General features: G+C 42.8%; 1 protein-coding gene across 2 annotated transcripts; it reads left to right on the top strand.

Moving 5' to 3' along the window:
• The first annotated feature begins 4842 nt into the window (after nt 1-4842).
• Nucleotides 4843-21274, top strand: CHRNA6 (cholinergic receptor, nicotinic alpha 6). Of its 2 annotated transcripts, XM_014958095.1 has the most exons (6): nt 4843-5093; nt 7392-7531; nt 9360-9404; nt 15195-15304; nt 15404-16391; nt 19170-21274. In XM_014958095.1, exons 1-6 carry the CDS (start codon nt 5015-5017, stop codon nt 19290-19292), a joined length of 1485 nt encoding a protein of 494 aa, XP_014813581.1. In that variant the 5' UTR covers nt 4843-5014; the 3' UTR covers nt 19293-21274. The 2 variants fall into 2 exon arrangements, with proteins under 2 accessions (XP_014813581.1, XP_014813582.1); XM_014958096.1 differs by lacking the exons at nt 4843-5093; nt 7392-7531; nt 9360-9404 and adding an exon at nt 11446-11484.
• The last annotated feature ends 453 nt before the right edge of the window (nt 21275-21727 follow it).

The following is a 21727-nucleotide window of genomic DNA, read 5'->3' as shown; positions in this document are numbered from 1 at the left end:
GACTGCCTGACTATCCAGACTTTATAGCCGGGGCAGCAGGGGGAATCTGATAGAGGTATTGTGGTTCAGTCTTTTCTAGACAAAAGGAAGAAAGGACTGTATCACAGAGGAAGCTACTGAACTGAAGAAATTCTGTGTTGAATATATAGAAATGCCCTAATTAATGCAAACTGCAAGGCCTTTTCCCACCCATCATTTAAAATCTGTCTAACAAATGTTGTAATATAAATGGTCCTGAAGCATGAGCACATTACTGTGCACATTTGCACACAATAGCCATTGAAGGTCCATCCTCACTCATGCGTTCTATCTCCTGCACATTAGAAGCCACTGGTCAGTGCCTATTGGATTGGAGAGAAACGCTATTGGCACATGAGGTGCCAAAGCAGGAGAGAAGCCAAAGCCCTGGACTTATGCATGAGTGAGATGCAGGCTTTGCTGCGGGGAGTGCAGGAGGTGAACTGGCTGTGTGAATGCACTGTTCAGGCTGTGAGACTTGACAAGCTGGACTGTACTAGCACTTCAGCAAAGGGCAGTGACCTGGAAGTGCTTCTGTGATTGTTGAATGTCTGCCAAAAAGACAGTGAAAACTGGATTCCTAATATTGTTCTTGTACGTGCTTATTAGCCTGGTTTATTGTAGTGATATCCAAAAAACAGGGGATCCCAAACGCACTCCGCACTAACACAGGCTAGTAGAAACCTTCTGCCATGATGAGACTAATGGGCACACACAAGGCCATATGAAAGGTCAGAGCAAACAGTAGTACAGTGCTTTGATCTTCAAGTACCCCAGAAAGAGCTGTGCTTCTCTACTTCCCAATGGCTCTCATGCCACGGAAGAAGAATAAAAAATAAAAATAATGGAGAAGTGCTGCTGTTGGTATTGCTTCTATGCAGCTGTAGGAAATCGTACTGGTCCTCTAAATAAGCTAGGATTTGGCAGGCTGGTGTTGCCGGTTGGATTTCCATGAGGAAATGGCCTCAAGTTGTGCTAAGGAGGGCTTAAGATGGATATTAGAAAATATTTATTCACCAAAAGGGTTATCAAACATTGGAACGGGCTGCGCAAGGAAGTGGTTGAATCACCATCCTTGGAGGGACTTAAAAGATGGGTAGACGTGGTGCTTCGGGACATGATTTAGTGGTGTTTTTCACAGTGTTTGGTTAGTAGTTGGACTCAATGATCTCAAAGGTCCTTTCCAACCTAGACGATTCTATGATTCTATGTCAAGCATTTATGGAGAACATATGCCATATTTCACATAGATGGAAATGCATGGCTCTGCACATGTACATACATGCAGGTGAGAGGAAAACATCATGTATTCAGAGTTGTCTGAGAGTGAGTGAGACATGCGTGCATGTCTCAGTGTGAACATGAGAGGTGGTGCTTTGGCAACTGTGGAAGCCAATACATGTTTGTACTTTATGTTGTGCTTTTCAGTGTTGGAAAACCAAGCCATGGCAGGCAGAGGAGGCTTCAGAGGACAAAGCATTAATGCAGGAAGAAAGCAGGGACCACAGACAGCGGGAGACAAAGTGATCTCAGATATCAGGGTAAAGAGAGGAAATGGAGGGATGACTAGAAAGACAGAGGTTGTAGCAGTCATAAAGGGAGAGAAAATAAAAAGAAAAGTAACAGAAACAAAAAGGAATAAGAAAAGGAGGAGAAAATTTACCATTCTTCTCTCCCTCCCCTGTCTTTCTCGTCACTTGCCGATCCTCTGGTGATTTGTCCACAAGAGAGGCAGGAAGGTGGGTAGACAGAGAAGAGAGAAGGAAAAAAAAATGAGAGGGGAGAAAAAAAGAAGAAAACAGGCTTGGAGGAGAGCAGCAAGTTGAGAGTGGAAGGCTTTTTGGTAATTGGAGCGTTCTCAACATGGACAGATGCAAGGTGAAGGGGAGAGGGATGAAAAGAAAGTGAGTGCAAGGGGGCAGGCAGAGGCTAGATCACCAAGGGATGACCATGGAAAACGTGTTCATCACAGCCCCACTGCAGGTGAACACATTGCATTGTAAAAGCCTACAAACAGTTCAGATATAGCTCTCCAACAGTTAACTACTTGGCTCTAGAGGGAAGTATCAGCCATTCAAATTTAGGCCTGACTCCAAAAGTCAGGATCTGTCATTAGGATTTGCAGTACCACCAGGACACGTGCCTTCAGCCAGAGATACAAGGCATACAAGCAATCCCTGAAATGGGTCGTGATGTTTTTTTCACAGTCAACACCATGCAAATTTTACAATGTCAAGCTCCAGTGATGAAGTGTATCCACATACTAGAAACATTTATAGGGGGCAGATTTTGTGCATCCCTGCAAGCTGCTTGTCCTCTTTTGCCTGAACCACCTCACCTGAAGAGAGTAGGCCAGAAATTTTGCTCTGAGTCAGTAAGTTCTTTGAAAGTCATAGCACATGTGAAGGGACTTAATCAGCCCCTTCTTCCACACACAGAGGGCAAACGAAGAGTGAAAGCCTGTCAGTATGTGCTTGCTGTTTGGGCTTGGCCTTCCTTGGCCAGTTCATTTTAGATTCAATTAGCTGTCTTCCCTGGTGGCAATGATTCACAAACTTTTTGCTCAGCTTCCAGCTGACTTCCTTGTCACTGAGGCAGTACCTCAGCTGATCTCTCTGGACTCTCCTTCTGGATGCCTCATCAGGCACTTGTCATGGCCCAGTTTGAACATCAGCCTTCCTTTTCAGCCTTTCCCAAAGGCAGCACCCACTCCAGTGGGGTCCTACCAGCAGGGCAGGTATGGCACAGTCCCTCCTGCCATCTACCCACTGAATGATCGGTATTGTCTCCTAGCTCAGCCTGCTTTACGCAGTCCCTTCCTCCCCACAACAAAGCAGCTCTTTTCTTCAAGTGTGGCAGTAAGGGTCACCTTGCTAGCTGGCCTGCCATTGGTCTCCTTCTCTTCACAGGGGAAACACAGTCATTACTCTTATCTCTGAAGACCTTGCAGTTTAACTCAGATATGTGCAGGTATGTTCACTTCTCACACCCAATCCCCTGGCCTGTTTGGAAATGTCAAAACATTTTAATTTGGAGTCAGTTTGTTTTCAAACCGCATCTGAGTATGTTACCATATGTCATCTTTCTACAAGCACGGGACTTTAACAGGAGTGCATATGCCATGACTACAGCCAGCCACGGGCGTCCTGTGATGCCTGCGTAATTCTATTAGCCACAATGCACCATGGGCAGCATAAGTTCAAGGAGGAAATATGAGCTTCACTGGATAAGGTGAGAGAACTGCAAGGCTGTGGGTCTGGACTGTTAACATCACTCTAACAAACAACCTGGGAAAAAGCAGACACAAACCAATATGGTTTTTGGTTTTTTTTTACTTTTTTTTCCTTGGAAAATGTTGGCAAAAGTGAAATTTACAAGAAAGTAAGAAACTCACATTTTCATCTTAAAATCATTTGTAAGGAGAATTTGTATCTACCTTCAGCTTCGAGATGCCTCGTAGCCATGCCTTGTGGTCTGCACTTAGAACTATGTTCTGCTGCTGCTTTTGAGGGTGCAAGATGACTCTGAGACCCTGGAACACTCTTGTGGTTTGATTTTTTGGTTTCCTCATCTCTCTGCTCAAGGCTCCCTGACTCCAGTGAGCTCTGGAGTAGGACTTCGGTTAGTAATCCTCCAAGTCTGCCTTTTCATCCCTCAAAACTAAGTCCCTTACATTCAGACAGACCTCTCCCCTTCTACCCCTATTTGAACAACTTGCATAGAAGTTAAAGCACTTTCTCATCCTGAGCTGCATTATTGCCTCTGTGCTCTGCAGTAGGAGGGGCCTCCTTTTTCTGTTTATGGCTATTCTCTCTACACTTACAAAATAGCCTAAATGCCTGGAAACCAGCAGCATTTCTGTTTTGATCAAGCCATTCATCCAGTGACTTGGACTTGTTCATGCTGGATTGAGCACACATAAAAGAAATAGCTTGTCCGAGCTGCTTTCTGGGAGGCTGGATGTCACCAAGTAATCTGCAGTGCCTTTCACCCCTCTGCAGTCAAACAGGGCCTCAGTTTCTCAGACCCTTTGCCTACAGGTTCTTTTCAGGCATTCCTGTTGCAAGGATGTGCATACTGAACGCTTGAGGAGTGAACATGCATTAATCTGTCCAGGTTCATGATCTCTGTTGTTTTAGCCTCTGCGATTAGGAGTAACACTCTGTTCCAGTGAACTTGGCCTGTTAGGAACTTCCATAACAGCACCTGATGTTTTTCCTTTATTCTACTGCCCTGTTTCCACGCTAGCAGGATGCTGGCACAGGAATCACTCACACACACAAAAAAAATGATAGAAAAATTAATGTTGTGAGCTGATTTATCTGTCAGGACAGAACTTTGCATACTTAGTTGTGCCTGTCAGATGGCAATAATAAATCTGCTTGCCTTAGATTTGTTCACTCAGAATACTGTCAAGCAATTCTATCACATGATGCTGTTATTTCAAGTTACAGACGGTTTCTAGTAGAGGTGTTAAAACCATATAGCATCCATTTCTCCTGCTGTAGAATTACTTCTCAGCCAAAAACCTGAAGTTCTTTTATCTCTACGTATTCTGATGGACTCACTCAGGTGAGCAGCAGCCAATAGCTAAAGCAAGTGCTTTTGGATGAGTTTTCTTTAAACAGTGGGTGGAGGGCTGAGTGAATTCCTCCCCCGGCTCTGCGCTGGCTACCCTGTATCTTGCCTTCCTTCTCTCTCTCCTGCACTTTCATACATTCCCCCAGAGGCAAGGGTGCGGGTGACTGGAAATGTGAAAAGTCACCTGATCGGATGCTCCCTGACTCCCTTCTCTCTGCACAGCACTCTCCTAGCCTGGCGATAGTGGAAGCAACTCTGCAAGGCTTAGCTTTGCTCAGCACATTGCAGAGTTTGCTGCAAATGCAAAACTGAAATCCATCTTTGTACCGCCTACTTACCGTCTTATGTGTTCTTGCCTTCTGTTTCTTTCCCCAAACCTCTCTTCTCAAAAGGAAGCTCTATTCTGCTGCTAGCAATGCATCCTGAGAGGTGGCTATGTTGGGGCTACCCTGCTTTCTGTGCGTGGGCATTCGTGTTCACATCCTTGATTAAAGGTAGGCTCTCTTTGATACTAGTCTCTAAAATATATTCTATTCACTGTCTCTGCTTCTGTCTTCATGGAATGAATTAAATGTAAAGCTTCTGCCTGCTATTTCTAACCTGAAATCTGTAACATTTCAGCAGTATTTTAAGAGACCTAAAGCAATACTACTTTTCACACATAAACTCAATTTTGGTTTTATACTTAATTGATGAACTGTTTCTAGCAAAGAATGAATATGTAATAGAGTTCTAGTAATTTCATTTGGGGCTTGAATTTTGCAATTGCTTAAATAACGCAGGCTAAAGATGTGCACGTTCTGCACTCACACCTTCAAAATTGAGAACTTGATACATTTTTGTTCACTGTTGCTTGTGATCTGTGGTTGAATAAGCTGGAGTGATTTCCATGTACGTCTCAGGTTCTTCAGGATTTTTGCTTTTAAGACACTAGATCTTTTTTGAAAGTCTCACTTCTGCTGATGACCAAGGCATGTATGAATTACAGGGCTTGTGTTAGCACGACATAAGGGATTGTCTTAAAGCAGCACCAATGGGATGAGGATCTGTAACTGAAGTATAAAAATGAAAGGCCTAAGTACCTGTCTGTTTCTGTTACTTTGTTTTAAAGCATATGTCTGTTAAGAAGCCAGTAGGAAACTTTCAAATGAAGCATAATTTTAGACTAACCACCTTTAGTCATAACACTGGTAAGAAACTCATGTTCTCACAGTAGGGTAGTTCTAGTCACAGTGCAATGGATGTGGAGGAGGAAATGTGAAAAGGAAATTGCAACTTCCTTTTTGAATGGCACAATACCTGATCTACAAACATCCAAACTTTACAGACATTCATGTATCTGCTCCAGACAATGCTAAAATGATGAAACAAAACATCAAGTAATGGAAGTTTTACAGTAATTTTCTTTCCATACATGTAAGTTACCAGTAACCAACATTTCAACTTTTAATTGTGATAATCCCCTGAATCTGAGCATGCTTTGTATTACCTTAGAGGTAGAAATGTCATTTTTTTCAAAAACAGGGGAGGGACTGTCTAAGCATGAAAACAGTGCCATATGCTGAGACTAAGCATCTCCCTGTAGGACATCTATGCAACTACAGGCCCTTGTGTTCATTGAAGGAAATGTAAATTACAAATTTGTGTACTGTGCTGTGCCAGAGGCCACGCTGCTTGACCCAAACCACTTCTGTGTTTAATATTTGCAGTCATCAAGGTTTATCATGATTGCTTTCCTAATGTGTTCTAGTGCAGTCTGGGACTGATGAAAAACTGGTGACCACTATCTGAAAAACTTATTTTTCCTTAGTTGTATCAGTAATGTCTTTGGCATTATCATATAGCTTTGATAATACAGCAAGTTCTAAATCTTTGCCTTAAAAATTATTTTGAATTTAAGTGCTGAACTATAGTAGTGCATTGAAATAGCAAAGTTATTCAAGGGAAGTATTCTTCTGAGCTGTTGTTGCCAGAGTCCACATGATTTGATCTTTCCTTTTGAAATGTAAGTCTGTAGCCTTTAACACTGTGAAAATAATTATTTCAGGTTTGGGCTTTGTGTAACAGATTAAGAGCATTATTCTTGACTCTGCAGTGAGGCAGCTCAATGCCTGTCATATACCTTATTCCTGCTAAGCCATCTGTCTGTCCTGCACTGACTGGAGGTTACAGCTATGATCTGCTTCTTCCCAAAGAATGGGTCTATTCTATAAGAAATTTTAATATTTCCACTTTCTTTTTTTTCACAAAACTTAATAAATGAAATTCCCTCAGAGCAAAAATTGTGCTATCTAAAGAGCTGAAATAGCAAACGCGAGGATAAAATGTAGTCATAGTTTTTAAGATTAGGAAGCATCATTATAATCCCCTAATCAGAGTCCCAGACATAGATTTTGATCCAGTAGTTGCAGCCTCGAGCTTTTAATTTCTGAGTAAGTAGCTATGCTTTTCAAAGACTCTCAGTTTTACCATAAAAACTCACAAAGATTAAATCCACCATATTTCTTCATTTTCTACTTGTCACCACCTTAGTCTGCTTTGTTCTGATATCAGGGTGTGCCAAACGGAGGCCCATGGGCTATGAGGAAACAGGGAGCAGTGGTCAATATTCTGCAGGAGGATGCTTTCAACTGACAGCGTACTCCAGCCCTCTTCTCTCTGTGCTCCTCTGTCGTGATACATGGTCACAAGCACAGGATCCAGAAATACCACATGGGCTAGTATGTTATCCAGCACCTTCTTTCACTCTTCCTTACCTCTGACATAGCTGTTCTTTATCTTTACCAACACAGATACCACAGCCTGCGAATCAGAGGAACGGTTATTTCACAAACTCTTCTCCCAGTACAACCAGTTCATCAGGCCAGTGGAAAATGTGTCTGATCCTGTCACAGTGTATTTTGAAGTTGCCATTACCCAGCTTACAAACGTGGTAAGATTCATTACAGAATACTCCTGACATTTGTGGGGAGTTGGAAACACACGCCAGTTGCTAAAGCAGCAGATGTAATTGTGATGGTTGCACCTGCAACTCTCATAGCTGACATTATCATGTGTGCATATGTGTACATGCTGAGACTTTTGCTGTTCTTTCAGTCAGCTGAGCTGCTCCAGTTGCTCCAAGAAGAGGTTCGAACCACACAGATTCTTCTGTTTACTCTGTAGCGTGAAATCCCTCTGCTCCAGGCAGCAGCCAGTGGCACCCAGAGAAGTAGTACCAAATGTCCAAGTCTACTCTCCACAGGGCTACTAACCCACTCCAGAGACACCTGATTGTGTCCACCTTGTGTAACATGTGGCCCAGTTCTCCTGTAGGGCCAGTATCATTTCTCAGTGTCAAAATAACACAGGAGACATGCACCCTAAAGAGTGGTATTTCAAAGCATGGAGCTGGGGAAGAATGTTCTGTGTTCTGGGGTGCACTGTATACACAGGTGAGTGTGTCTGAGGTGGCAGACCTGCTGGGCAGGGCAGAGGGACTGTGGAAGAAGAAAGACTTGACTTTAACCCTTGCTGAAGTCTGCTCTGTGAAGCAAATTATCCACAAAACAGAGGCTGAGTTTTGATTCTGCGGTACCTAGCTCAGTCCGTAATGAAGTGACAGGCAAACAGTGAGGAGGAGTATTCAAGTGCAGCCAGGGAAGTGAGTTATCTTGAGAGTGTAAATGAAGGCAGTGCAACTCCTCATGATGAAGGCAGTTGTCACCTTTTGGAGTTCCTTTTTCCCATGTATTTTGTCTCCATGTTACAGGTAGTTTGGTAGGTTTCAGCAGTTCTGTCTCACATTGTAGCCCCCGGCTCCCAGTGCTACATTTGCAGAAAAAAAGGAACACCAGAAGTAAATCAGCTGAATTTTCTCAAAAAAGAATCATGATTTTTACAAGATTTTTTACAAGATTTACATGATCTTTACAAGAACTTAGATAGCTTAACCAGTAGGCGGGATCTTTGTGCTTAATTGTCATTACACAATGTTGAAAATTCATCTGCAACATTTTCTACCTTTGGCTTGTAAGTATCCTAAATTTTTCAAGTCCGCATGCTTGAAAGCTAAGAACTACCCAAAGCAATATTCTTGCAAGTATTTTAATTGTGAAAGTCAGCCAGCATTCATAAATATATGTAATACGAGTCTTTCTGAAGTCTTGGGCTGAAGACTCGTTAGAACAGGATCCAAGCTTTTATTTTTGTGTTTCTTGCAGCAGCTTCCCAATTCGTTGCTGATTGGCAATAGCAATAATTGACTGTAAAAAGAAGGCCTCAGAACAACAGTAACCTAATGTAGTGCTAGTTGAGTGCATCTGCTCTAGGGGTTTGCATAGAAATGCAAGAATGCTGTAGTAGAGATGCCATTTTCCTTGAATCTTGATTGGTACTGTGTTGTGTAAACAGAGCTTTTGTAAACACTGAATCCAACAAAACACATAGCCACCAGCAGAATCTTATTCCTCTGGTACTGCATAGAACAATTTTAAGTTTTGTGCTCTCCAGGTATTCAGGCTTCTGGAAAGAGAGTACAGCTCTTTGGGTGTCTGATATTTGTGGGGTATAATTTTCCAGTAGAGATCCAAAAATTTTTCAGTAAAGCTGCACATCACTGTGCACAATATGTAAGCCCCCTGAAAAAAGCCAGAAAAAAATCTGGTATCAGCTGAAGTGGAATTATACTTTCCATTTTTATCAGAATAAGTTTGTGATCATCTCAGGATACTGTAACTGATTTATGGATTGAAGATGTGCATGCCTGTGTTTCTTTCTAGGATGAAGTCAATCAGATTATGGAAACAAATTTGTGGCTAAGACACGTAAGTGACTGCATTTCATTTCTCATGCATTTTGCATTGGCATGATGAAATGTGCATTACCTTGTAAGCTACATCTATAGAATAAGTGCTTGTTCTGTAACAAGGACTTTAAAGGTACAAATAAAGAAAAGGTCCATTAACCAAAGCCAAATTTGAGAAAAGTAGTTTCTTTATTCTTATTTCCAAGAACTTACTTCTCCCATCTCTCCTGTGTAATATACTCTCCTCCAACTTCACAATCATTGGTCCATCTGATAAACCTAGCTGAATGTACCCATTAAAGAGTGATTAAATATGCAATTCTGCAATCCTAGGACATCTTAATTTGGAAGAGTGCAACCAAAATATTTATTAGCAAAAGGAACATGCCTCCATTTCTCCTGATGCTTTTATACATAGCTTTTATACATAGACAAAGATCCTTACAGGACCTAAACTGCTGAGAAAAACAAGCCAACTTCCACCAAAACCAGTATCCTTCAGACATTGATTGTAGCCTGCACAAAGCTTTCTGTAAAAGATACTGTGCTTTTGACTAGAATCTTCAGGGCAGGCTGCAAGAGCATGGAGCATGGGCCTGTGACATGGCGCAAGACAGCAATGCAAGAGAGTTGCTGGGCACACCTTGCTGCCCCTGACTTGGTAATTCGCTACCCTGGTGGAACCAGTCATGTCCCCTGGCAGTAACTGCCCATTAGTGTGGATATGCACCTCCTTTTTCATTAGAATCATAGAATCATAGGGGTTGGAAGGGACCTCTGGAGATAGAATCATAGATTTGTCTAGGTTGGAAGGGACCTTTAAGATCATATAGTCCAATCTTCAACTTAACTGATAGAAACCATCACTAAACCATAAGTACTATGTTAACCTGTTTTTTGAATACCTTCTGGGATGGTGCCTCAACCACTTCCCTGGGCAGCCCATTTGAATGCTTAACAACTTTTTCAATGTAAAATTTTTTCTTAATATCCTATCGGAACCTCCCCTGCTGCAACTTGAGGCCATTTCCTCTTGTCCTATCACCTATGGCTTGGGAGAAGAGACTGACCCCTGCCTCTCTACAACCTGCTTTCAGGATCATCTAGTCCAACCCCCCTGCCAAAGCAGGTTCACTTAAAGCAGGCTGGACAGGAATGCATCCAGGTGGGTTTTGTAATATCTCCAAAGACAGAGACTCCACAACCTCTCTGGCATCCTCAAAGTAAAGAAGTTTTTCCTTGAGTTCAGATGGAATTTTCTGTGTCCCACATTGTGCCCATTGTCCCTTGTCCTGTTGCTGAGCCACACTGAAAAGAGTGTGGCCCCATCCTCTTGACACTTGCCCTTTAGATAGTTATCAACGTTGATCAGATCCCCTCTCTGTCTTCTCTTCTCCGGGCTAAACAGCCTCAGGTCTCAGCCTTTCCTCATAAGAAAGGTGCTCCATTCCCTTGATCATCTCTGTAGCTCTCCATTAGTTCCCTGTCCTTCTTGAACTGCGGGGCCCAGGACTGGACACAGTATCCAGGCCTCACCAGAGCAGAGTAGAGGGGGATGATGGCCTCCCTCAACCTGCTTGCCACTCTTTTTTTAGTATACCCCAGGATATCATTGGCCTTCTTGGCCACAAGGACACACTGCTGCCTCACAGTCAAGAAGTTGTTGAGACTCCCAAATCCCTCTCTGCAGAGCTGCTTTCCAGCCGGTCAGCCCCTAACCTGTACCAGTGTACAGGGTTATTTGTCCCCAGGTGCAGCACCCTACACTTGGCCTTGATTAATTTCATGAGGTTCTTCTCTGCCCAAGTCTCCGGCCTGTCCAGGTCTCACCGTATGGCAGCACGTATGGCAGCCTTCTGGTGTGTCAGCCACTCCTCCCAGTTTTGTATCATCAGCAAACTTGCTGAGGGTACATCCCATCCCTCAGAAAAAAATCTGGTATCAGCTGAAGTGGAATTATACTTTCCATTTTTATCAGAATAAGTTTGTGATCATCTCAGGATACTGTAACTGATTTATGGATTGAAGATGTGCATGCCTGTGTTTCTTTCTAGGATGAAGTCAATCAGATTATGGAAACAAATTTGTGGCTAAGACACGTAAGTGACTGCATTTCATTTCTCATGCATTTTGCATTGGCATGATGAAATGTGCATTACCTTGTAAGCTACATCTATAGAATAAGTGCTTGTTCTGTAACAAGGACTTTAAAGGTACAAATAAAGAAAAGGTCCATTAACCAAAGCCAAATTTGAGAAAAGTAGTTTCTTTATTCTTATTTCCAAGAACTTACTTCTCCCATCTCTCCTGTGTAATATACTCTCCTCCAACTTCACAATCATTGGTCCATCTGATAAACCTAGCTGAATGTACCCATTAAAGAGTGATTAAATATGCAATTCTGCAATCCTAGGACATCTTAATTTGGAAGAGTGCAACCAAAATATTTATTAGCAAAAGGAACATGCCTCCATTTCTCCTGATGCTTTTATACATAGCTTTTATACATAGACAAAGATCCTTACAGGACCTAAACTGCTGAGAAAAACAAGCCAACTTCCACCAAAACCAGTATCCTTCAGACATTGATTGTAGCCTGCACAAAGCTTTCTGTAAAAGATACTGTGCTTTTGACTAGAATCTTCAGGGCAGGCTGCAAGAGCATGGAGCATGGGCCTGTGACATGGCGCAAGACAGCAATGCAAGAGAGTTGCTGGGCACACCTTGCTGCCCCTGACTTGGTAATTCGCTACCCTGGTGGAACCAGTCATGTCCCCTGGCAGTAACTGCCCATTAGTGTGGATATGCACCTCCTTTTTCATTAGAATCATAGAATCATAGGGGTTGGAAGGGACCTCTGGAGATAGAATCATAGATTTGTCTAGGTTGGAAGGGACCTTTAAGATCATATAGTCCAATCTTCAACTTAACTGATAGAAACCATCACTAAACCATAAGTACTATGTTAACCTGTTTTTTGAATACCTTCTGGGATGGTGCCTCAACCACTTCCCTGGGCAGCCCATTTGAATGCTTAACAACTTTTTCAATGTAAAATTTTTTCTTAATATCCTATCGGAACCTCCCCTGCTGCAACTTGAGGCCATTTCCTCTTGTCCTATCACCTATGGCTTGGGAGAAGAGACTGACCCCTGCCTCTCTACAACCTGCTTTCAGGATCATCTAGTCCAACCCCCCTGCCAAAGCAGGTTCACTTAAAGCAGGCTGGACAGGAATGCATCCAGGTGGGTTTTGTAATATCTCCAAAGACAGAGACTCCACAACCTCTCTGGCATCCTCAAAGTAAAGAAGTTTTTCCTTGAGTTCAGATGGAATTTTCTGTGTCCCACATTGTGCCCATTGTCCCTTGTCCTGTTGCTGAGCCACACTGAAAAGAGTGTGGCCCCATCCTCTTGACACTTGCCCTTTAGATAGTTATCAACGTTGATCAGATCCCCTCTCTGTCTTCTCTTCTCCGGGCTAAACAGCCTCAGGTCTCAGCCTTTCCTCATAAGAAAGGTGCTCCATTCCCTTGATCATCTCTGTAGCTCTCCATTAGTTCCCTGTCCTTCTTGAACTGCGGGGCCCAGGACTGGACACAGTATCCAGGCCTCACCAGAGCAGAGTAGAGGGGGATGATGGCCTCCCTCAACCTGCTTGCCACTCTTTTTTTAGTATACCCCAGGATATCATTGGCCTTCTTGGCCACAAGGACACACTGCTGCCTCACAGTCAAGAAGTTGTTGAGACTCCCAAATCCCTCTCTGCAGAGCTGCTTTCCAGCCGGTCAGCCCCTAACCTGTACCAGTGTACAGGGTTATTTGTCCCCAGGTGCAGCACCCTACACTTGGCCTTGATTAATTTCATGAGGTTCTTCTCTGCCCAAGTCTCCGGCCTGTCCAGGTCTCACCGTATGGCAGCACGTATGGCAGCCTTCTGGTGTGTCAGCCACTCCTCCCAGTTTTGTATCATCAGCAAACTTGCTGAGGGTACATCCCATCCCTTCCTTCATCCAGGTCATTGATGAATAGATTGAACAGGACTGGACCGAGTACTGACCCCTGGGGAGCACCACTAGCTATAGAACTCCAACTAGACTCTGCACGGATCACAAACCATCTGAGCTCTGCCATTCAGCTGGTTCTCGATCCACTTCACTGTCCTCTCATCTAACCCACGCTTCCTAAGCTTACCTATGAGGACATTATGGGAGACTGTCTCAAAAGCTCTGCTGAAGCCAAGGTAGACAACATGTACTTCTCTTCCCTTATCTACCCATCATAGAAGGCTATCAGGTTGGTCAAGCATGACTTCCCCCTGGTGTGCCCATGTTGACCACTCCCAATTACCTTCTTTTCCTCCATATGCTTAGAGATGACATCCAGGATGAGCTGTACCATCACTTTTCCCAGGATGGAGGTAAGGCTGACTGGTCTGTAGTTCTCCTTCATACCCTTTTTGAAGACTGGTGTGACATTGGCTTTCCTCCAATCCTCAGGCACCTCTCCAGTTCTCTGTGACCTTTTCCAAGATGATGGAGAGCAGCTTTGAAATAACATTTGCCAGCTCTCTCAGCACTCATGGGTGCATCCCATCAGGGTCCATGGATTTGTGGGTGTCAGATTTGCCTAAATGATCTCTAAGCCGCTACTCTGCGACGGAGGGAGGGTGTTTCTTACTCAAGGCTCTCTCTCCTACGTCCAGGGTCTGGGGCTGCTGGGGGGCGGCCTTAGCAGTAAATACTGGAGCAAATTCAGTAACTGTGCCTTCTCTGCATCCTCCAGCACCAGGGCACCTACATCAATCAGCATCAGGCCCACATTTTCCCTAGTCTTCCTTTTTCTGCTGATGTATTTGTCGCTCTGATACTAACACAATGTTTTAATCAGTTGACGTAACAGATCATTGACCTGTGTGAATCGTGTGCAAGTGCTTACCTTTCTGCCAGGAGAAGACTCTGGGCTCTCACTGCAACCTACCACCTGCACTGAAGTCTCCCCCCTTGCCACTTCCATCTGGGTGGATGCATTACACATCTGAGGAGCTTTCTCTATAGTAGCACTGGTTTTAACTCTAAGATAAATACCAACTATTTTGGCAGAGATTTTGAGCGGGGTGCAGGGCCCTTCCTGTGTTCCATTCCGCACAAACTGTCACACCAGTCCCTGACTGACCCATTAGTGTTCCTGGTCACTCACACTCCATAGGGCCATTTAAATCTCTCATGGTTGCTTCCAGGAATGCTCACCCTGCCATGTCCTCCTCACTCATGAGAGCTACCAGCTCCTGTCAGGGCTCTCTGCTCTTCTTCAGATTTTTCTGGCCCTGGGAACCCCCTGTCCACCTCAATCTAGCACCTAGCCATGGAACTTGCCATGTCCACCACTGTGTTCCTCTCCGACTGAGTGATTAAGATGTTGATCTCCTTTGATGCTGGCCTCCTTTAACCTCTGAGGTGCACTTTCATGACAGCAGAAGTCTCTTTTCCTTTATTTCCTCTCTGCTGTGAGGAGGTAACCTTGCACAGGTAGGGGGCTATACTACTGTAGTAAGACAGAGGAGAGACGTCAGCACGTCAGCAACGGATGAGAATTGTCATCCCATCCCCTCACAGAGGAAGGAGTAGCAAATCAATGTGAGCAGTATTCATATACGCCCAGTGTTTCTCCAAGTCATGGCCTTGTTGTCTTTCAGACCATTGTCCCCTTCTACAGTCTTTGTCATAGTCTGCTGTTTTACAGGAAGATCTGAGAAGCAGATATTTGCTGATAGTTCAAGGTTTTAAAATGCCTGTCCATTCTTCTTTCAGATTTGGAATGACTACAAATTGCGATGGGATCCCAGAGAATATGATGGCATTGAATTTGTTCGGGTACCAGCAGATAAAATTTGGAAACCAGATATTGTCTTGTATAATAAGTATGACCCTTTCTCTTAAAAGTATTGTCTTGTAGTGTCCATGAAAGACATTTGACTTTGATTGTAATTTTCTTTTCTTCACCTCATTGGTCTTTCTAGTGCTGTGGGAGATTTTCAAGTTGAAGGCAAGACCAAAGCCCTCCTCCGCTATGATGGAATGATCACCTGGACCCCACCAGCTATTTTTAAAAGTTCCTGTCCAATGGATATTACCTTTTTCCCATTTGATCATCAGAACTGTTCACTGAAATTTGGCTCTTGGACCTATGACAAAGCCAAAATTGATCTTCTGATCATTGGATCCAAAGTAGATATGAACGACTTTTGGGAAAACAGTGAATGGGAAATAGTTGATGCTTCTGGCTACAAACATGACATCAAATATAACTGCTGTGAAGAGATCTACACAGATATAACGTATTCCTTTTACATTCGAAGGCTGCCAATGTTCTACACTATAAATCTGATCATTCCCTGCCTCTTCATTTCATTCCTGACTGTGTTAGTTTTTTACCTGCCATCTGACTGTGGTGAGAAAGTGACTCTTTGCATCTCTGTGCTCCTGTCTTTGACTGTATTTTTACTGGTGATCACAGAAACAATCCCATCCACCTCTTTAGTAATTCCCCTCGTAGGTGAATATTTACTCTTCACTATGATATTTGTGACTCTGTCAATTGTCATCACAGTGTTTGTCCTGAATATACATTACAGGACTCCAACCACACACACAATGCCCAAATGGGTAAAAACTGTCTTTCTTAGCCTGCTCCCCAAAGTCCTGTTGATGCAGAGGCCACTAGAACTGCAGAAAAAAAATAATTCCAGAAAGTACAAAAAAGAATCAGCTGATACGTCAGGCAAGTCAAAGCACAGCAAACACAAAGTTACCAAATTGCAAAAAGATCAGCGATGCAGTCACTGTGATAAGGCAACTGAACTCACTACCAGCAAAAGAAGACGACTGAGCCATCAGTCACTTAAATGGATGGCAGAGCATGGGGAGTACTCCCCAGAAGTGAAGGAAGTTATTAGCAGCGTTCAATTCATTGCAGAGAACATGAGGTTTCAAAATGAAACCAAGGAGGTAAGGGAGATATAACCACTCAGCTGGGCATGGGGCCACACTTCCAGCAAGTAGAACATGATCTAGGAAGGATGGGGCAGTGAAGAAAATTTTGAGACCTGTGAATGGATCAAGGTTTCCTACAGAAAGGGAGGAGATAAATCATCCACTGGGGATGGAGCGGAAAAAAAAGTGATCTGTTCTTCATCTGTCTCCAGCAGATAATTTAAGCAGCCAGGCAGTTTTAGATTAAACGTGAGGCTTACCTTTCAAAGGAAAAGAAGAGGAGCATCAGCCTGTTGCAGACATGAAGAATGAACTTTGATCAGCAGTGGTTCAGGTAGAGTTGATCCTGCCATAGTGCAGGGGATAAACTAGTTGGGACCTTTCAAGGTCACTTTCAACCCTTCTTCTGTAAATCCTCAGAAGCAACCCTCTTCCACTGCTCACCAACTGCTCAGCCCTTGTAAGCAGAGACATCTCAATACTAAGCATGCTATTTGCCAAGCAGGGTGCTTTTCTGTGTTAGTAATGGAACAAGCAAATTTAGGAACTGCGTTTTAAAGAACAGGGCTTGCCTAGGCAGCTCAGTAAGTTCAGCTGGAGAAGAACTATTCTCAGCCAGTGATAAATCTGGTAAAGATACTACTTTCAGAATGCTGTTGTCTGTACTTTGTTTCAGTTTGGTGTGTTCTGTGTTTTTTTACAGTGATTTGACTAATTGTGGCTTCAGTGATACAGTATTTTCAGCCACGACAAACATATGTTAAAATAAAAGTTGAGTTTTGGGGGAAGACAGCTGAATAAAAATAGATTTTAAAAAAGAGAGAGAGGGACTTAAAAATGAGACTTGGCATTTGAATTAATGCTTGTGTGAGGTTATAAAACTTTCATCCTAACTGGGATTCCTGTCATAAAAAATGATGCTTGTTGGAATTTAGAGAATTCTGAGGCCATGTCCTTAGGTCTAAACACAAGCAACTAAAAGAAGCTCCAAGAAAGATTATCTGACACCCCTCCCAACCCAGGCTTCACAAGGAATAAGAATTCTCTGACACTTAAAGATGTTTTTCAGAAGTGTTTAGAACCTAATGAAACGTTTATCTTTGAATCTGTCATGAAATGTTTGCTTTGGGTTTTGAAGTTTTTTAGGTGGTCTCTGGTGGAAAAATCCATTTAAAAATGAAATACTGCTGTATTTGGATTGAACAAATACTTTGTGGGGAAACATTGAGACCTAGTCTTTCTACCAGAATATTTTGTTGAAAGCAGCACAAATTCATGCTGCAACATCATTCATGCAACCCCAAAATTACTTTTTTTTTTTCTCTTATTTATGTCCTGCTGAAGAAGTTTCATCTGAAAACAAAGTCCATAACTTTCTGAATACAGGGCTACAGTTAAAGTCTGGTGACTGAATTCACAAGATGAGTAGATAATACATGCCAGCCCAAAGCAAAAGACAGGACTATCAGCACAGAGGAGGATGTAGATTGAGTGGAGCCTTACTTAGTAACTATGCCCTAAATGTTTTGTTTGACCCCAGCATTTTAGCCCTGGTGTCACTGACACACCAGCTGCTGAAAACGTGTCCATGTACTGTATTTAGCTGATTCCTCCAATGCACTCCAAAAAAGAAGAGGCTTTACATGAAGCAGTCTGAATAACATGCCACCTTGATTATAAAGCTTATTCGATTGCCAGTTTTGCTGATTTGCATTTTGCAAATCTCTCCTGCCACATGAAATTGAATTCTTAGTCTAGTGTGTACACCAGCAGCTCTATATCTCACCTTTCAAAAAGTACTAGGGAAAGGAAGCAGGATTTTTCATTTGAGAAAAATCCTCTCTTTGGGGGAAAAAAGGGGTTGGTTCTCACGCAATCTCTGAGGAAATGATTCTGCAGGCAGCTTCTGCCAGACATACAAAGCCATATGAGTGATATCACGCACTAGTCCTGTGTAAAGAAAGGGCCTTTAAAAATTGAGGTAACATTTAAAGCAGCTGGAGTTCTTGCTGCATTTTTCTTTCACAAAAAGCACAGTGGCAAACTCCTGGAGGAAAATATCAAGAAATTGGGAAAACAAGTGGAAGATCCTTCAGCAGACAGCTCTTAAACAGTCACTAGTTTTATATGAATGTTCTGATGCAGTGATCCTTGTATATCGGTACAATTTAAAGGACAGCAACTTCATTGGCTGTTGTTCTAAGATGTATCTCTCAGACATACAAAATTCACCCTGGCCTGCATGACACTGTGGTTTACTCAGTCAAGGCCCTTGCTTTGCTGCAGTCCATGCATCTAGCTGTCCACTCTGCTGTAATCAATGGGGCTTGATTAGTGTGGCACTGTAGCAAATGGGGCCAGAACAGCAAACTGTCACTTGTGTGGGCTGTTAGGATACATCCTTTGACAGGGTCTAGTGATGTGCAGCTATGGTGCTTCTGCTGCTGTTAAACCATCCCACTCTGCACCCACCACATGATCAGGTCCTATTTGTTAATGTCAGCGTCTCAGCCATAGCTTGACAACAGACTCGACTGTTTAGAAAAATTCAGCAGATCAGGACAGCGTTGAATGTTCTCAGCCAAAAGTGGTAAATCCTATTAGAAAATCAGCCCCCTCTAAAGACACTTAAAAACTGCAGCAACTATAAGCACAAGCAACATTCTTGGCTGCCTATATGTTCTTCCTCCCATTCAGAAGCATAAGGGACATTTCTACTGCATAATGTCAACTCACAAATCCATGCTACATTACATGTGCTTTATCCTTTTTTTTGTTTTGTTTCTCTTGCAGGTGGAAGATGATTGGAAATACGTAGCTATGGTGATAGACAGAGTATTTCTCTGGGTATTTATTATCCTTTGTGTGTTTGGGACAGCAGGGCTCTTTATCCAGCCTCTAATAGCGGATACATAACTTGATCCACTGTTTTTTTATCCATTTTTGTTCTTGTCTCATTTTTGGTTCAGAACTGTCTCCTATACTTCTCTCCTCTTACATAACCCCCCTGGTCATCATCTCCTCAGCACCCAGCCACAGAGGAAAAGAGAAGGAGAGGGAAGGGTCCTCTGGGAAAGCAAACAACCTAAAACAGAATGAGAAGAGGACTGGAAATAGGAGATGAGCATGCAGTATCTCTAAAGCAGAATGCCTGGGATTTTTAGAGTGCCTGCCTGTCTTTACCTCAGTGAGATCAGCAATAGCAACCACACTCCGGATCACAGGAGCAGATTGAAGTTATTGAGCTTTTCTCTTGGTTTCAGTACAGGGGGCTTTTAGGACAGTTCAGGCATTTCTGAGTGCCTTGCCCAAAGAGCACTCTACATGGCTTCATTTTGCTCTCCTGATCAGAAATCTTCCTCACCTTTGAGTTAATGTACATTTCCTCTCTATTTCTCTCCTTACAACAGCTAGTTTTTGTTATGGTCCTTTAATGAAGTACCAGAGTCCTACTCACTGGACCAGTGCTCCTTGTAGTATTCTTGTGTCAGGGCAATAATCAAAATAAAAGTACAATCAAACCAATCCCTTGACCCTGTAACATTTTCAATACAATCTAAAATAACGAGTCCCCATCTTCTGCAGTGTATGTGCACAAATGAAGGTCCCAGATCAACAAAGCACATGTCTACATTTATGTTTGAAGTCAGACAGGCCTTAAGCACTGAATCCTAGTTGAAGACAAACTGAGTTAATATTTTGCACTGTATGTAACCCTGCTGACATAATTTGAAGCATCCTAGAGTCATCACAGGAATGAGCTGGATGCACTATGGAAAACCAGAAAATACTTGAACTGTCTCTGGTTACCACATAAGGTATCTACATTTGAAACCTACATGCTTCTAAGATTTTTAAATTCATCTGCCACTTTAGTGCCATTTTTAGTTCATCTGCCACTTAACTTTGCAGGGTACCAAAGTCTCCTTTGCTTCCTGATACAGAATACCAAGACCTTGGTCAGCCCCAGTAGGAGCTCCAGTAGGATTTCAAGCCACATTTCTCTTGTCAGGTTAACAGTCCACAGGTTCTGCTCTGAAAACTCTTCCTTGCTCATGCTCAAACATAAGCCCAGTAGGGAAAGCTTTGTCTGTCTCGTCACAGACAGAACTGACTTGACAGAATTGGATTGATCTGAGTTTTCCTGTGTTTTTAAAACCCAAGACCAAGATGGATTACACACATCCCAGTAGGAGAAGATTGGCAATCATGAATCCTATGCAAGGCTAGGCACCATGGTCCCATCTGCTCTGCAGTAATGTTCTGTCTCTGACTCCTCATGGGTCAGTGCTGTGTATGCCAACCTGTAACTGTAGGAGCATTTCCTTCTGGGCTGAGGTTGCTGCTGTGTAACCAAGTTCCCAATGATAGTGCGCCTAATCTTGAATCACTCTGTAAATGTGCACCTGATGTGGTTTCTACACTATGTGGACAGTTTACTCTCAGGTCCCTTGTCTGTTTAGATTCCTGGTGGGTTTGTGTTGAAGGATTCTTCCCTGAAAGGCACGATTCCAATTAAAGCCAATGGCCTCAAGAGTAAAAAGCCCTTATTGGAGTCTTATAGAAGGCTCTAAATTTAATTGTACAGTATCAGTGCATTGTTTTCAGTGTCTGCCATGTGTCGGCCTCTGCTTTGAACATCACCAATCCTTGGAAAGTATGATTCCCTGTTTCTGAAGTCCTTGACTGGCCTTTTACTCTTTTTGATGCTCCATAATAAAAAGAACAGGTATGAATAAATGTATATATTGGAGATAAAGGTGGAATGACAGGAATATAACTGTCTTAATCCAGTAGCTGAAATGTATAATGTCATGCTTTTCTAGAAGAAAAATATGTTTTCTGTAATCCGCCTGGATGTTGCATAATTATGTAGTGAATGACACACAGATGTATGAACAAGCATGGATTGTTTTGTCAGCCTGTCAATTAAATATCATTCCTTTTTTGAAGCATTTCTAATTTTTAAAAAACTCCCTGCTATACAATGTGTTTAGAGATGCTACTAAATGACATTTGCTATGCTGGCTCTCTAATCAGAAAGGAGGGGAGGGGAAAGAAAGGGCATTTGAAGAGGAAAGCTGCATTCTGAGCACAAAAACTTAGTTTCTACAGGAAAGACATCTGGCTGCCAGCATTCATGTTGCAATCTATGACCATACAAACAATGAAAGTATTGTGGCTGAAGGTGTACTGCATTGGTGTTTTAGGCCTGACAGCTACTGCCTCACAGCCAGTAAGCTGACTTTAGCAAAATTCTTGGCTTTTTGTCAAAGCATTCACAATTGTACAGCTCCTCATCTCCAGTTAGAAGACCTCCATACCCTCCATACCCATAGAAGGCCTCCCTG

This window comes from Calidris pugnax, unplaced genomic scaffold (genome assembly GCF_001431845.1).
Source record: "Calidris pugnax isolate Ruff unplaced genomic scaffold, ASM143184v1 scaffold317, whole genome shotgun sequence".
NCBI classification, from domain to species: domain Eukaryota; kingdom Metazoa; phylum Chordata; class Aves; order Charadriiformes; family Scolopacidae; genus Calidris; species Calidris pugnax.
The sequence above is the reverse complement of the archived record's forward strand: the minus strand, read 5'-3'. Positions and strand labels throughout refer to the sequence as shown.

Coding starts and splice junctions, on each gene's coding strand:
- CHRNA6 (XM_014958095.1), top strand. CDS start 5,015: ATGCATCCTGAGAGGTGGCTATGTTGGGGCTACCCTGCTTTCTGTGCG. Junction 15,305..15,403: donor GATATTGTCTTGTATAATAA/GTATGACCCTTT, acceptor TGGTCTTTCTAG/TGCTGTGGGAGATTTTCAAG. Junction 16,392..19,169: donor TTCAAAATGAAACCAAGGAG/GTAAGGGAGATA, acceptor TTTCTCTTGCAG/GTGGAAGATGATTGGAAATA.